This window comes from Mastigoproctus giganteus, chromosome 8 (genome assembly GCF_048544385.1).
Source record: "Mastigoproctus giganteus isolate SK-2022 chromosome 8, ASM4854438v1, whole genome shotgun sequence".
Taxonomy (NCBI): Eukaryota; Metazoa; Arthropoda; class Arachnida; order Uropygi; family Thelyphonidae; genus Mastigoproctus; species Mastigoproctus giganteus.
This window is the reverse complement of record NC_143582.1, coordinates 85,772,374-85,786,316: the sequence shown is the minus strand read 5'-3', so window position 1 is coordinate 85,786,316 and position 13,943 is coordinate 85,772,374. Positions and strand designations below refer to the sequence as shown.

Here is a 13,943-nt window from a genome sequence, read left to right as displayed (position 1 = left end):
CCTTTGAACAGTGTTGCTTTCTTTTTTTCATCAATCAATTTCCGATAGCTGACAAAAACCTTCTCTAGGCCTTGGCGAAATAAATATCGCAGAGAACTTTAATTTTTAATTCTAATTTAAAACTTGCATTTAAAAATTCTAATTTTTAAATGCAAGTCTGCACGTGACTTTATTAGTGGGAGACAAACAAGTAACATCTCTGCTTCAGATGGTTGATGGAACACACTGAGGTGGGCAGCAGGCAAACACTTGTTTATTGCCCATCCGACGTGCAGTAAGCTTAGCATGAGATTCATATCTTTTTCAAATAGTGGTAACTGAAAAGCGCGTTAATTGAACTCACATTATGTGAGGCCTGGCTGTATATGTATCGAGCAGAAAGTGGTGATCGAATTTCTTACCAAGGAATAAGTGATGCCTATCAAAACCTTGTACGTCTGAAAAATGTTTATGGTGACAATACTGTTGATGTGAGTACAGTTAGACATTGGGTAAGACACTTTAAGATTTGGGAAAGTGACAGGTGTGTGTGTGTGGTATGTTGTTTGTGTTGAACTTGCCGTTTTGTTACCCAGAATCAGTAAACACCTGGATGAACAAAGCTAGATACACGTTCACCATTACCACAGGAAGGTAGACCAAGGGACTGCTTCTGGTTGGATGCCAAGAGCTGAACAAAGTTTGAGCCAAAGACTCTTGTAAAATATTGTTAAAAAAGAGAGAGAAATAGTACCTTACCAACTACACAAAAATTGTAAACACTACACAAGATTAACCTCTATACCATGAGGTAATCAAGTACTTTGAGGTTTTCAAAGTAAACAAAGCAAGTAATATCATTAAATTTTAAAAATTAACATAAATATCAAATATTAAAGATTACATCAAAATCAAAGAAACAAAATCTCCAACCTACAAAAAAACCCCTAAGCCTAGTACCATTTAACTAACATATATAACTTTGCAAAAGCATTTTAGACCAGAAGCAGGTACAAACCTTATAAACAAATTAGATTAAATTCAACACATCTGGTAAATTCCGCAATCATCAGTAACGAAGTCAGTCAGTCAATCACCAATAACAAAGTCACAGCAATTTGTGGAGCACTAGAATTTACATCTTAAAATTGAGTTGTAGGTCAAACACTTGTAGAGTTGCAAAAAAATGAAATCAAAGAACTGTATAAATCAAAGCACATATCCTAAAATTGTAGATCTTGTTGAGATTAAATTTAATCAAAAGTTGACTGGAGGAAAGGATGTCATGGCACAGAAAGTGATAAGTCTTAGGCAGAATCCAGTACATTCTGGAGTGTGAAATATGTCGAAGATCTTGTTTAAGGAAAAGGGAAAATGGCATTGTTGACAAGCCCCAAAGCCGCCGGCTAGTAACGTCAGTGACAGCAGACAAGAGCTGGATCGCTGATCAAAGAGGACTGTCACAACTCAACATGTGAATTGTGTGATGCAGTAGGTATAGGGAAACCTGCTGTGGTAACCATCATAAAAGAACTAGGCTACAGCAAGGTTTATGCCTGGTGGTTCCCCAAAAATGCTGACACATGAGCATAAAGAAGCCCAGAAAATCATCTGTATGGAACTTCTCTACAGCACTATGAGAGTGAAGGAGAGGTTTTTCTTTCATGCATAGTCACAGGTGACAAAACCTGGGTCCACCATTATGACCCTGAAACAGAGACAGTCGATGGAGTGACACCATCAAAATTTGCTGTGCGAGACAAAAGATAGCCTTCTTTTGGTAAAGTCATGGCAACAGTGTTTTAGGACAAAGATGGGGTTTTGCTTGTAGACCTCTTGGAGCGTGGCATCACAATCAACTCAGATCGATATGTGGAAATGTTGAAAAAGTTAAGTCCGCATCTGTAAAGTTTGAGTGGACAAAAACCTTAATGAGGTTCTTCTCCATGACATTGCATGACCCCACACCAGTCTGCACATGATGGATTACTCTGGAGCAAGAGTAAGGCCATTGCAAAACTGGGGTGCACTGGGGTTCTTCAGCTCATTTCCGTCCAAATTTGGAAGGAAATGAGTCGCTCTTTTTGCTTTTGACCAAAGCAGTTGTCATACAATATGCTTTTAAACTGAAATCCCTGCCAGACCAGCCCACATGGACATCCATTTTTGAGCTACTCTGGGAAAATCTTACACTCCTCACATTGCCAACTATTGGTATTTTTGTCCAAAAGCTACTTGGAGATATACATTTAGACAAGCTTGCGTGATCATCAAGATAGTCCTTACCACTCTGGCATGCTTTTGTAACACACAACTTCTCCCTTAATAACTGGTTGAACTCTGATACTCTTTCTTCTGTCTACCTTCAGCTCTATTCAACACACCAAGATGAACATTCTGACTTCTTGCTAATTTACATAGATCGCTCAAAGTTGGAATCAAGTGTGGGGGATCTGTTGTCTTTTCAATCAGACACTACTCTATCTGAGGAGAAATACCCCTGAATGCATAAACACTGCAGAGCTGTAAGCTGTAGAGTTAGCCTGGGATCACATAAGAACTTGCCAATACTAACAGTTTATTATATACACCGATTCTTTGAGTGTATTACAGACTTTTAGCATTGGTAGAGGCATATGATGCAAGAAAGCAAGCTTATATAGCATCAGCCCAAAAAAAAAAAAAAACTTACCATCTCACCCATCCAATCACTCCAAATGTTTCTGGTTCTGCCTTGAACTTATTTAAGTTGTTGACCTCCACTACAACAGATGGAAGTTTGTTCCAACTATCAACCACCTACTGGCTAAAGGCAATTTTTGCACATCTATTTTACAATTGTCTTTCCTCGATTTGAATTTTTGTCCCTTCAGGTGAGTAATCTGAGTGAGGGAAGATTCCCATTAGCATTGAGCTTGCTCAAAACCGTTCAAAGCCTTACACACCTCAATTAGATCTCCTCGCAGGTGCCTAGTCTCCAGAAACTGCAATTTGCAGAACTTAAGCCTTTCTTGGTAACACCAACCCTTTGTTACACTCACCAATTTCATTGTCCTTCTCTGCACCCGTTCCATCAGATCTACATCCTTCTTAAAACGAGGCCTCCAGTCCTATATATATATATAGTACTCAAGATGTGGCCTAACCATGGCCTTATACAAAGAGATAATCACTTCCTTATCTCTGCTAGCAAAGTTTCTGTGTATCACTGGCAAAACTCCATCAGCTATTTTGTCAGCCTGTCTGCACTGGTCAAATTAAATGTGTTCTGTGATTGATTTTCTGTTTCCTGGATAAAAACCCCAAAGTTCCAGGAGAAAAAACTCTGTTACCTTCACCTGGGACTGACTAATTCAGCCATGGTTTAAAAAATGCCCATAAAATTTCTTGGTGACATCGATGGAATTCAAATTCAGGTCTTTTCCATCCAGTGTGGGGAGGATGGTGATTATACAGGCTGTTCTACCCACAAGGGCTTGCCTGGAAATGACACCCCACCAACCAGGCAGACCTTAATGATCTTACTAAGCAACTGACTTCTCCTTTTTTACTACTAGGAGATTTTAAATGACATAATATGCCATGTAGTAATGCCGATATCAGTGGAGGAAGATGGAGTCATGATATTCTCAAGCACAATAACTCACCTCTTCTAAATGTCAGTTCTAATGCCTTTTTGCACATACCTACCTACCTACCATAGAAAGGCACAAATTTAATGCCATTCATTTCTCCATATACTCCCCTTTTCTTCTGCCTGTGTGTATATGGGAAGTTGAAGATAACCTCTCCAACAGTGATTGCTTTCTCCTTAATATCTACTGTTTGCAAATGGGGGCCGTGTCAACCTTTGAAGATTGGTCAGGCTGACTGGAATGCCTTTAAACATCTGGTAATGTTTAATACCACCACAGTCATCCCAGAGTTCTCAAAACTCTGGGATGACTGTTCTCAAAAGTTCTCAAAAGAGCATTGTCCGAGCAGCAGCAAATTCAAAATATATTTACTTCATTGAAATTCAAAATATATTTACTTCATTTCCATCATTTCCAAAGCCTTGATGAAATATAGAATGTACATTAACAAGAAAAGCATTAAGTAAGATATCACTCCTGAAGAAATCTGGGATCTATTCCCCATCAGCCATGTGGCCAAACTCAAGGTCATCTGGAAAAAAATCCAGAAAATGAAGGTTAAATATACACTCATTGATCCTAGTACATAATAGATGTACAGTCAGTCCTCGTATAACACGTGTTTACACTACACGATTTATAAATAGGGGAACGATATCTTATATAACACGAAATGAATTCGCTTATGCACGATTCGCCTTTGTGTTTACAAGAAATGGCAGTCAAATGCAGAATCACCCCAACTGAACGCAATACAATAGGAATGAAGAGAAGATTCTGAAAATTATTTATGTTTTTTATATCAGTGAAGGGGAAACACATTTCACCATAATAACGTAAAAAACAACACAATTCCAGCTATCAGTATAATCGCAAATGCAATTAGATCGAGTTTACTACCAGTTTATAACAGATTCCACTAGCAGAAACGCAACTGGAAATTGTTTTATGGTAGTAACCCCTAGAAATGTGCTTTAGTAAAATGTGAGGTGTTAATAGTGTATCTCAGCCTTTACGGTGTTGTTTATTCAGTTGGTACACACGCACAGCTTTGTTTATGTGTATCAAGCGTGCCTCCTCGTTTTGTAATTGTGCTTTGTTCCCTAAAAATGAGTAAAACACTTAAAAGGTGTGAAAAGGAAGCGTCCTGGTGAAGATACTGCAGATTCAGAGAGAAAAAGAAAAGCAATATTGATAAACAGAGGGGAACTGAGTCAAAAATTCTTACTCGGGAAAATTTATACCGGCCTCATACTATGGTTTATGGCCAAAATCACACCGGCCTCTGGCCCACCGGGGTTTCCCCGGTAAGCATATGGCCAGTCCGCCTCTGTTGATAGAGAAAAAATATGAAATTCTGAAACGCTTTGAGCGAAATGAAAGACCATGTGATATTGCACGTGCTACAGAACTAAATGAGGCAACGCCGAGAAATACAAAGAATGCAGAGAAAATAAAAAACTTTCATAGCAGGAACAACTCAAAGTGTAATTAAAATCCATTAGATTAAGACACAAAGAACTGGAAGAGATGGAACGCCTGTCATCTGTTTGGATAGAAAATCAAACAAAAAACAAGTTTGCTTACGATAGAAGTAAAAGCATTAGCAATATTTTATACGTAGTAAAATGCGTAAGTATTTTATTACAATTATTTATTGTGTTTGGTAATGTTTTGGTTACAAATGTGTGTTCAATCTTGGGTGGTCGACACCTAACCCCATTTTTCCCATAGGGCCTGTTGTTTATATTGCACGATTTTGCATTGCATGAGGGTTTCTAGGAATGCAACTATCGTGCTATACGAGGGCTGACTGTACAGTTGCAGACCCAGCTGTAATTGTTAACACTCAGGGGACTGTTTACTAAAGTGTCTGTTGAAACATAGTACTCCCCAGAGAGATTGTGACTCTCAAAAAAAATCTGAAAAAGAACAAATGAAGTTGTCGTAAAAGGGCTGAGAGGCCTACAACCAGAATTTAGCAGAATGGGAACTGAATGCATCTCTCTCTCTCTCTCTCTCTCTGGCGCCTCCGTAGCCAGGTGGGAAGGAGCAGCAGTGCGTAGCACCCATTTCTTGATTAGACCGGGGTTCGAGCCCGTCACCACCAAATACGGAGGATGCGGAAAGGTCAGGGAATGACCACCGCATATCCCGGAGCAATATGGCCTTAGTTGCTAATGCTCCTAAAAACCAAATAACACCATCTCTCTCTCTCTCTCTCTCTCAATCAATCAATCAATCACAGGTGAGTGCCATTTGGGCCAGATGATATCCATTATGAAAATATTAAACATCTGTTATCAGAATCTATGGATCACCTACTCTGTCTCTACAGCAGAATTTATCTCAAAGTGCAATTTCCAGATTCCCGGCATGATTAAAAGACTGTGATTCAGAGGGCAGTTGCCCTCTGAATCACAGCCTTTTAAAATGCACAACTTGCATGATGTTTGTGGAGCAATCGGGAACAGGATATAATATTGCCATTGGGGATGTCTTTGTGTGTGTGTGCGTGCGCGATGTAAGGAAATCAGGCGACAACTCAGCGTTGTTATGGGCCTATATGAGAGCTTGAAGGACAGGGTGGATGCCCTCGAAGGATCTAAATTGATGGGCCCATCAAGCTCTCAGCTGCCCACATCAACGCCAGAGCTTGCACTTGGTCATAACGCAACACAGTGGCAACCCCCAAAGCAGAATGTGCTGGTCCCACAGGAACTAGTAGTTGTTGGTGACTCTATTGTCAGGGAAACGGGGAACATGTTTTGTAAAAAGTATAGGTGGAACAGGACCAGGGTATGTCTGCCAGGGGCAAAGGTTGATGACGTTGTAGAGCAGATATCATCTTTTAAGGGCACAAAAGGTGATATAGTTGTACACGTTGGCACTAATGATATTAAGAGGAGGAGACCATCAGAATTACTTAACAAGTACAGGCCACTGTTGAAAAAAAGCCGTGAATTAGGGTTGAATTTGAAAGTGTCTGCAATTCTGTCCAGACATGATAGGAGAGAGTATATGATGAGAGCCTTGTCGATCAATTCAGCCCTGGAAAGATTGTGCAAGGCTCAAGGGGTAGAATTTTTTTCAGCCTGGTCTGTACTTGTTAATAGGAGAGACTGCTTTTACAGGGATGGGATACACTTAAATAGAAAGGGTGCAAGAATATTTGCTGATGCTATTGAGGCAGTGTTAGGTGGGTCAGAAAACTGCTAGCTTGGGGGGATACGAGGACTAATAGATTAACAGTAGCCACTGGCAGAGGTGAAAGTGATTCTTGCACTGCTTCTATTGGAATGAGCAGCAGCCTGGAAAACAAGATGCACGATATTACAGAGACTGCTGGGAGTCATTGTGGTACAAGTAAGCACATGGGTTGTGTTAGGGTAGCTAAGAATAGGAACAGGTGCATGTATACTTGCGTGTACACCAATGCTAGGAGTTTGGAAAATAAATTTGATGAATTTGAGGTATTGCTCAAAACATCAAAGGCAGATATTGTTCGGATATCAGAGACGTGGTGTCACACAGATATAAGGAATGCAGAACTGGAATTTGGGGAGTACAATGTGTACAGAAAGGATAGACAGGATAGGAAGGTAGGAGGAGTTATGTATTAGTTAAGGAACACATAAAATCCAAGGAAGTGAAGCCAGTCGACATCGCTGGACAGTGCAGTGTCGAGTCAGTTTGGTGTGACAAAAACATTTGGAGATCAAAATTGAGAGTAGGAGTGTGCTATAGGCCTAATGACTCTGATGAGTATAATAAGAAACTGTACATGGAAATAGTGGGCCAGTAAATCAGAGAGTCTTATACTGGGCGATTTTAATTTCCCAGATATTGACTGGAATTTGTGGGTTGGTCACTCACACACTAGCAAGGCTTTTGTGGATTTATTGGATGATTGTTTTCTACTTCAGCATGTTCGGGAGGCAACTAGAGGGAGTAATACTCTTGATCTGATTATCAGTAGTGATTCTTCATGCATGAAGAATCTGCAGATAAAAGAACTAAAGGAAAGGTGGCAGTGATCACAGTGTGCTGAAGTGGGATTTACTCAAAGAGGTAACTACCATCAGGGGTAAAGGGAAGGGTTTTTTGTTTTCGTAAAGGCGACTACGATGGTCTGAGACAGTATTTAAATTCTATACAGTGGGACCAACTGATGATGTTACCAACAGCAAATTGAAAATGGGAAGCATTCAAAGAACTTATCTTGGAAGCTACTAGGCTTTACATACCAACTAAGAAATATTGTTCAAGGTTTAGGCCTAAATAGATGTCAGATGAACTAATGAGACATATGGCAGAGAATAAAAATGCATGGGATTCATATAAATAAATGGGTGACATAGAAGCCTATGATAGATATAAGCTGATCTGTAGCAAAGGAGATTAGGCAGGTAAAGGCAGATTATGACAAATCCTTGGCAAAGGATGCAAAGAAAAACAGAAAAGAATTCTTTACCTATGTAGCCACTAGAAGGAAAGGTTGTTGTTGTTATTTGGTTTTTAGGAGCATTAGCAACTAAGGCCATATTGCTCCGGGGATATGCGGTGGTCATTGTCTAACCTTTCCGCATCCTCCGTATTTGGTGGTCACGGGCTCGAACCCCGGTCTAATCAAGAAGCGTGTGCTACGCACTGCTGCTCCTGCCCACCTGGCTACGGAGGCGCCTAGAAGGAAAGGGATGAATCAGATTGGTCCACTGGATATTGATGGTTCAACAGTTGAGGATCCTGCTCAGGTGGCTAACAAACTAAATGAGTATTTTGCATCTACATTCACACATGAGGAGTTATTCAGGAAAGGGAATGCCAGAGGTGAAGTAAACTCTGGCAGTGAGCTAGATGATTTTGTAATAACTGAGAGAAAAGTGGAGGAGAAATTGTTGAGGATAAACATAAAAAAGGCACCTGGGGTGGATGGGATCTATCCAGTTATATTAAAGGAGGCAGCAAAGGAAGTAAGCAAGCCCTTAGCCATAATTATGAGAGCTTCTTTGGACTCAGGGGAGGTACCCATAGACTGGAGAAGTGCAAATGTGACCCCAATTCACAAAGGAGGATCAAAGGCTGACACAAGTATTTATAGACCTGTGAATTTAACTTCTGTTCCAGGAAAATTAATGGAGGCACTGGTTAAAGAAGCATTGCAGGATCATCTAGACAAGACTTCAGTTATAGCTCGGACACAGCATGGTTTTGTTAAGGGAAAGTCTTGCCTGACCAATTTGATTGGATACTATGATGCAGTTACAAAAGAACTGGATGTGGGGAATAACTTTGATATTATATATTTGACAAATTTGACAACGTTGACAAAGTAAAGTACTACATATGGTAAACAGCAACCCCAGAGCAACGTATCAACTCTGTGGTACTACACTGACAGTGGTAGAGAATGAAAAGGACCTGGGGGTAATTGTGCAGGCAGATATGAAGTTCTCTGAGCAGTGCAGACGGGCTGCAAGAGTAGCTCATGGTATCTTGTCAATGATATACAGGAATTTTTCTAGAAGGGATAAGGAGGTGATTATTCTCTTGTATAAGGCAATGGTCAGGCCACACCTTGAGTACTGTATACAGGTCTGGAGGCCTTATTTCAAGAAGGATGTAGAGCTGCTGGAACGAGTACAGAGAAGGGCAACAAGATTAGTGAATGGAACAAAGGGTTGCTCTTACAAAGAAAGGCTTAAGTTTTGCAAATTACAGTGTCTGGAGACTAGACACCTGCGAGGTGATCTGATTAAGGTATATAAAGCCTTGAATGGTTTGAGCATGCTCAATGCTGATGGGATTCTTCCTCTTGCTCAGAATAATCACCTGAGAAGGCATAAATTCAGATTGAGGAAAGACAGATATAGAATAGATGTGTGGAAATTTGCCTTTAGCCAGCGGGTAGTTGGTTGGTGGAACAGACTTTCATCCCTTGTTGTGGAAGTTGATAGCCTAAACAAATTTAAGGCTCAGCTGGACAGGTATTTCGAATGAACGGAGGGGTGAAATGGAAGTGGGTTTTTTTTTTTTTTTTTTTTTGGCTGATGCTGCATAAGCTTGCTTTCTTGCATCATATGCCTCTACTAATGCTAAAGTAAATCCCACATCAGTACGCTGTGATTACTGCCACTTGAATTTAATGCAGATGCTTTTTATATGCAGATTCTTAATGAAGAGTTGCTGTTGATAATAAGATCAAGAATATTAGAATCTCTTGTTGCCTATCTAACATTCTGGTTTAGAAAACATTTATCCAATAAATTTACAAAGGTCCTCTTCTGTGAGTGACCAACCCAAGAAGTGCCAGTTAATATTCAGAAACTTAAAATTCCCCATTATAAGATATTCTGATTTTCTGGCCCTATTTTTCTGTGTAATCGTTCATTATACTCATTACACTCATCAGGCCTATACACACACTCCTCATTTTTTCCCCCACCCAGTGCTTATGTTCTACCAAACTTACTGTAGTTATCCAATTTGACTTGTAATATCTTATATTCTGTGTGCTTCTTAAAGAGTATATAAATCTAGCCCTGCTCCCATCCTCTCTCTCTCTCTCCTTTCTGTATACACATTGTACTCCCTATATTCAAATTTTGCATTTCTTATATCTCGATAAGACCATGTCTCTGGATCCCTTTGTCTGGGTGACATCATGTCTCTAATGTCCCTACAATGTCTGCATTTGATGTCTTAACCAGTACTTCAAATGCATCAAATTCATTTACTGTACTCTTGACATTAGCATACACATGCTACTTTGAGCTCTTTGCTTTGCTGCTCTTGTTTAAGGCATGATTCTAGTCTAAATTTAACATAAAATTACCACAAGAACTGTGAGATAAGAGTATTACAATGAAACACTTATCAGATTTTTCCACACAATATGTGATGCTGCTTGATTACATTTAGAAATAATGCTTGTGACTTTCTAATTTTCTTAGCTCAAAACAAAAGCGTATGGTCAGTACATGGTTAGTACCTTTGAGCTACTTATATACTATAATTTAAAATTAGTAAATTAATAAGAGGAGTTTACCTCAATATAGTACGTGGAACACTTCCGTATGATACCCTCCAGAAATTAAAACGGAAAAAACGAAAAAATCGACAACTTACCGGTACATTAAAGTAAAATATAAATAATTAAATAATTAAAGTAAAATATAAATAATTAAATAATCAATTTAACACAATTCAAAATCAATTCAAAACAATAAAATTCAAATTAACGCAATTAAAAGAATCTAACGAAAATATTCAAAACGATTTTCCTTCCTAACGAAAATATTCAAAACGATTTTCCTTCCTCGAAAATATTCAAAACGATTTCCCTTCCTTACTATTGAGTATTACAGCTCTGATTCATACTATATAATTTAAAATAAAAATTCATAGATGATACAATTTATAGAATGCTGAAAATCACCGATAACAAAAGCTATGTGAACGTTAAGTCATAACTTATTAAATCCTTAGCTAAATTTAAAAGTAAGCTAATGAATGTTACTAGGACTACTAAAAATATTTATTAAACATAATTTGGTGTATTAATTAAGTAAAAAAAAAGTCAGAATTTTAAGGAAAACTTAAACTTTGCATTTTCCCGAGCTCAAAAATTTTTCATTTTTACAGGTTCAAAGCTGTAGCCTCAAACTGAATCCATTTCAACTAGACATTTATTCCAGATGGTTTCCTTGAAAATAAGCACCTGGTGTCTGTTTTCTTTCATATAGAAAAAGCACATGACTGGCTTAGGGATTTGGAATTTTAAAAGACATTCAGGACCTTTTTCTAAGGGGTCATCTAGGTTTTTATTAAAAAAATTATGTCACACTGCTCATTCCAAGTACATCTGGGGTCCATGCACTCTTTATCTCTTATCCATTTTACCAAGAGGAGGGAGTCCCCCCAAGGATCAGTTCTAAGTGTTGCACTCTTCATTTACTTACTTATCCATTGTCATTCCAACTTCTTGCTGGGTTAATAAGGAAACTAGTCTTCTCCATTTAACTCTATTTTCCCACTATTTATCTCTCTCTCTCTTTTCAGCTCCTCCCAGCTAATGCCTCTTCTCTCCACATTGCTCCTCACCTCTTGTTGCCATCTTATCTTCTGGGCCTTTCTCTTGATCCTGTACCTCCATTTTCATTTCTAACGTCCTTTTTGTCAGTCTGTTATTTCTATTCTCTTTACATAACCAAACCATCTCAGTCCAAGATGGTTTGGTCATTTTAAAGGTTAAAGGTTTTAGCACACATTAGTTTCTAATTTTGATAAATAAAGGTGATTTGTACATATGCAGGTGTCTTGGTGTGTGTGTGTGTGTGTGTGTGTGTGTGTGTGTGTGTGTGTGTGTGTGTGTGTGTGTGTGTGTGTGTGTGTGTGTGTGTGTTCTAAATTTCATCTCTTAGCAATTCATGGTTGCTATTAGGTGGCTAAAGTGATGCACTTTAGTTATAACCACCCTGAATGGTGGTGTGTATGTTTATTTGTTTGTGTGTGTATGTATATACATATATAACATTTTTATTTTTTTTAGCAAATGGGATTGCCTAGTCTTCATGACCAGGGCAATCAAGGAATGAGACATACCTCATCTGTTTCTGGGACCAATTCACAGCCAGCCGCTGGTCATCAGCAGAATGCTCCCGCTACACCGTCTTCATCTCAGAGCCAGAGTATCATGCAGCATGGACCTCATACTCCGCATACACCTCATACTCCTCACACTCCGCACACTCCAGGCAATTCAGGTGGAGGGAGTGGTGGCCCTCCGAGTGTTCCTCCTCCAAGTACTTCTTCCCAGCAAGCACCTGGAAGTGTTGAAGGTAGCAGTAATGGCAATAATGGAGCTGTGACAAGTCAACCTAGCAGTCAGGCATCAACAAATAGTGACTCTTCACTTTCTCATGCCCCTGATTTAGGAGATTTGAATTTTGATCCTGCTGCCGTTATAGAGGGTGAAGGTCAAGGTCAAGAAGGACTGAATGTAAGTATTGAAGTATGTAAATTTCATGTTTGAGGGTATTTTGTTATTTCACTTCCTTTGAAATATATCAATCTCAAAGGAAGTGAAATAACACTTCCTCTGTGGGTACTGAACTCTGTGTTTGAGGATATTTTGCTGTTTCACTTCCTTTGTAAGCTTGTATTGCAAGTGATAATTACATTTACAAATTATACTTAATAGGAAATGTGTAATAGAGTCTAGTTAGATATAATATTCAACAGCCACTAATACCATAGCCATCAGATATGAAAATTAATTCTCTAGAATAGAAGTAGATAAGGATAGTTCAGCTTATTTGATTTTTTAAGTTTGCAGTGGACACACCCAAAAAAGGTATGTCCACTGCAAATGAGCAGCCACACTATTGCATTGCATATAACTCAATATTTCTGGAAGGAAAGGGCAAGAAATACTTAAATAGTGCACCACCTAATTTTTATTCTTTATTCTGACATGTATTGGATCACACCGGTCAGCAAATTTACAATATTTTTTTATTTATTTGATAAAAATATTTTTTTCTGTATTGCTTTGCATGTGTGCAGAGTTATTATTATTAGCCATATGGTGCAAGGAAGCCTGAAGCTTATGCTGCACCAGCCAAAAAAAGAAATTTACCTATTACCCTGAGAGAGAGAGAAAAGTAGAAAGGAATCACCAAGAAAGAGAAGAATGATGATGTCCAGCTCAGGACCCTGGGTGTGCCAAGCCCATACTCACCAGATGTGAGCCCCTGGAGTTGAGAAATCAGCATTAGAAGAATTATTTTGCTAAAGTTTTAAAATACCTGTTATGTCTTATATTCTATGAAATTATAAAAAACATATTATATTATAAAAAAACTTTACAAAACAGTTTAAAATAATAAGAATTGATACATTTTTAGTTATTGAAAAAAAAAAAAAAAATACAGTAGGTCCTCGATTTAACGGACTAATTGGGAGAAGGGGTGTCCGCTATTGATGAAAGTCCATTAAATCGAATGTATTTTAAAAATATATATTAATAACGAACTTAAAATGTACAGGATGTATTAAAGTACAGCTGTACTTAGTATAAGTACAGCAGGCCCTCGTTATAATGCAGTTCACTTAACACTGATTCACTATAATGCTGTTCTTATATTATAACCCATATCTGACTATAGCGCTGTCACAAATCACTATAACGCTCTTTTACAGATGGCATTTCTGGCATATTTAACAAAATCGTTTCATTTTATGGAGTCGATAGCTTGAAAATGAATAGCAAAACAGCATTAAAACATTTCCCACGCTCAGTGAAATTTTCTTGCATGCTAATTTAAT

At 38.5% G+C, this 13,943-nt stretch overlaps 1 protein-coding gene across 1 annotated transcript in view; it reads left to right on the top strand.

The window, feature by feature from the left end:
• Positions 1 to 13,943, top strand: part of LOC150081696 (zinc finger MIZ domain-containing protein 1-like) — an 811,610-nt gene that overhangs the window by 747,915 nt on the left and 49,752 nt on the right. The window contains exon 18 of the mRNA XM_090378811.1: positions 12,166 to 12,615. Within this exon, the coding sequence (XP_090234937.1) occupies positions 12,166 to 12,615 (450 nt within the window). The remainder of the gene's footprint in view (positions 1 to 12,165; positions 12,616 to 13,943) is intronic.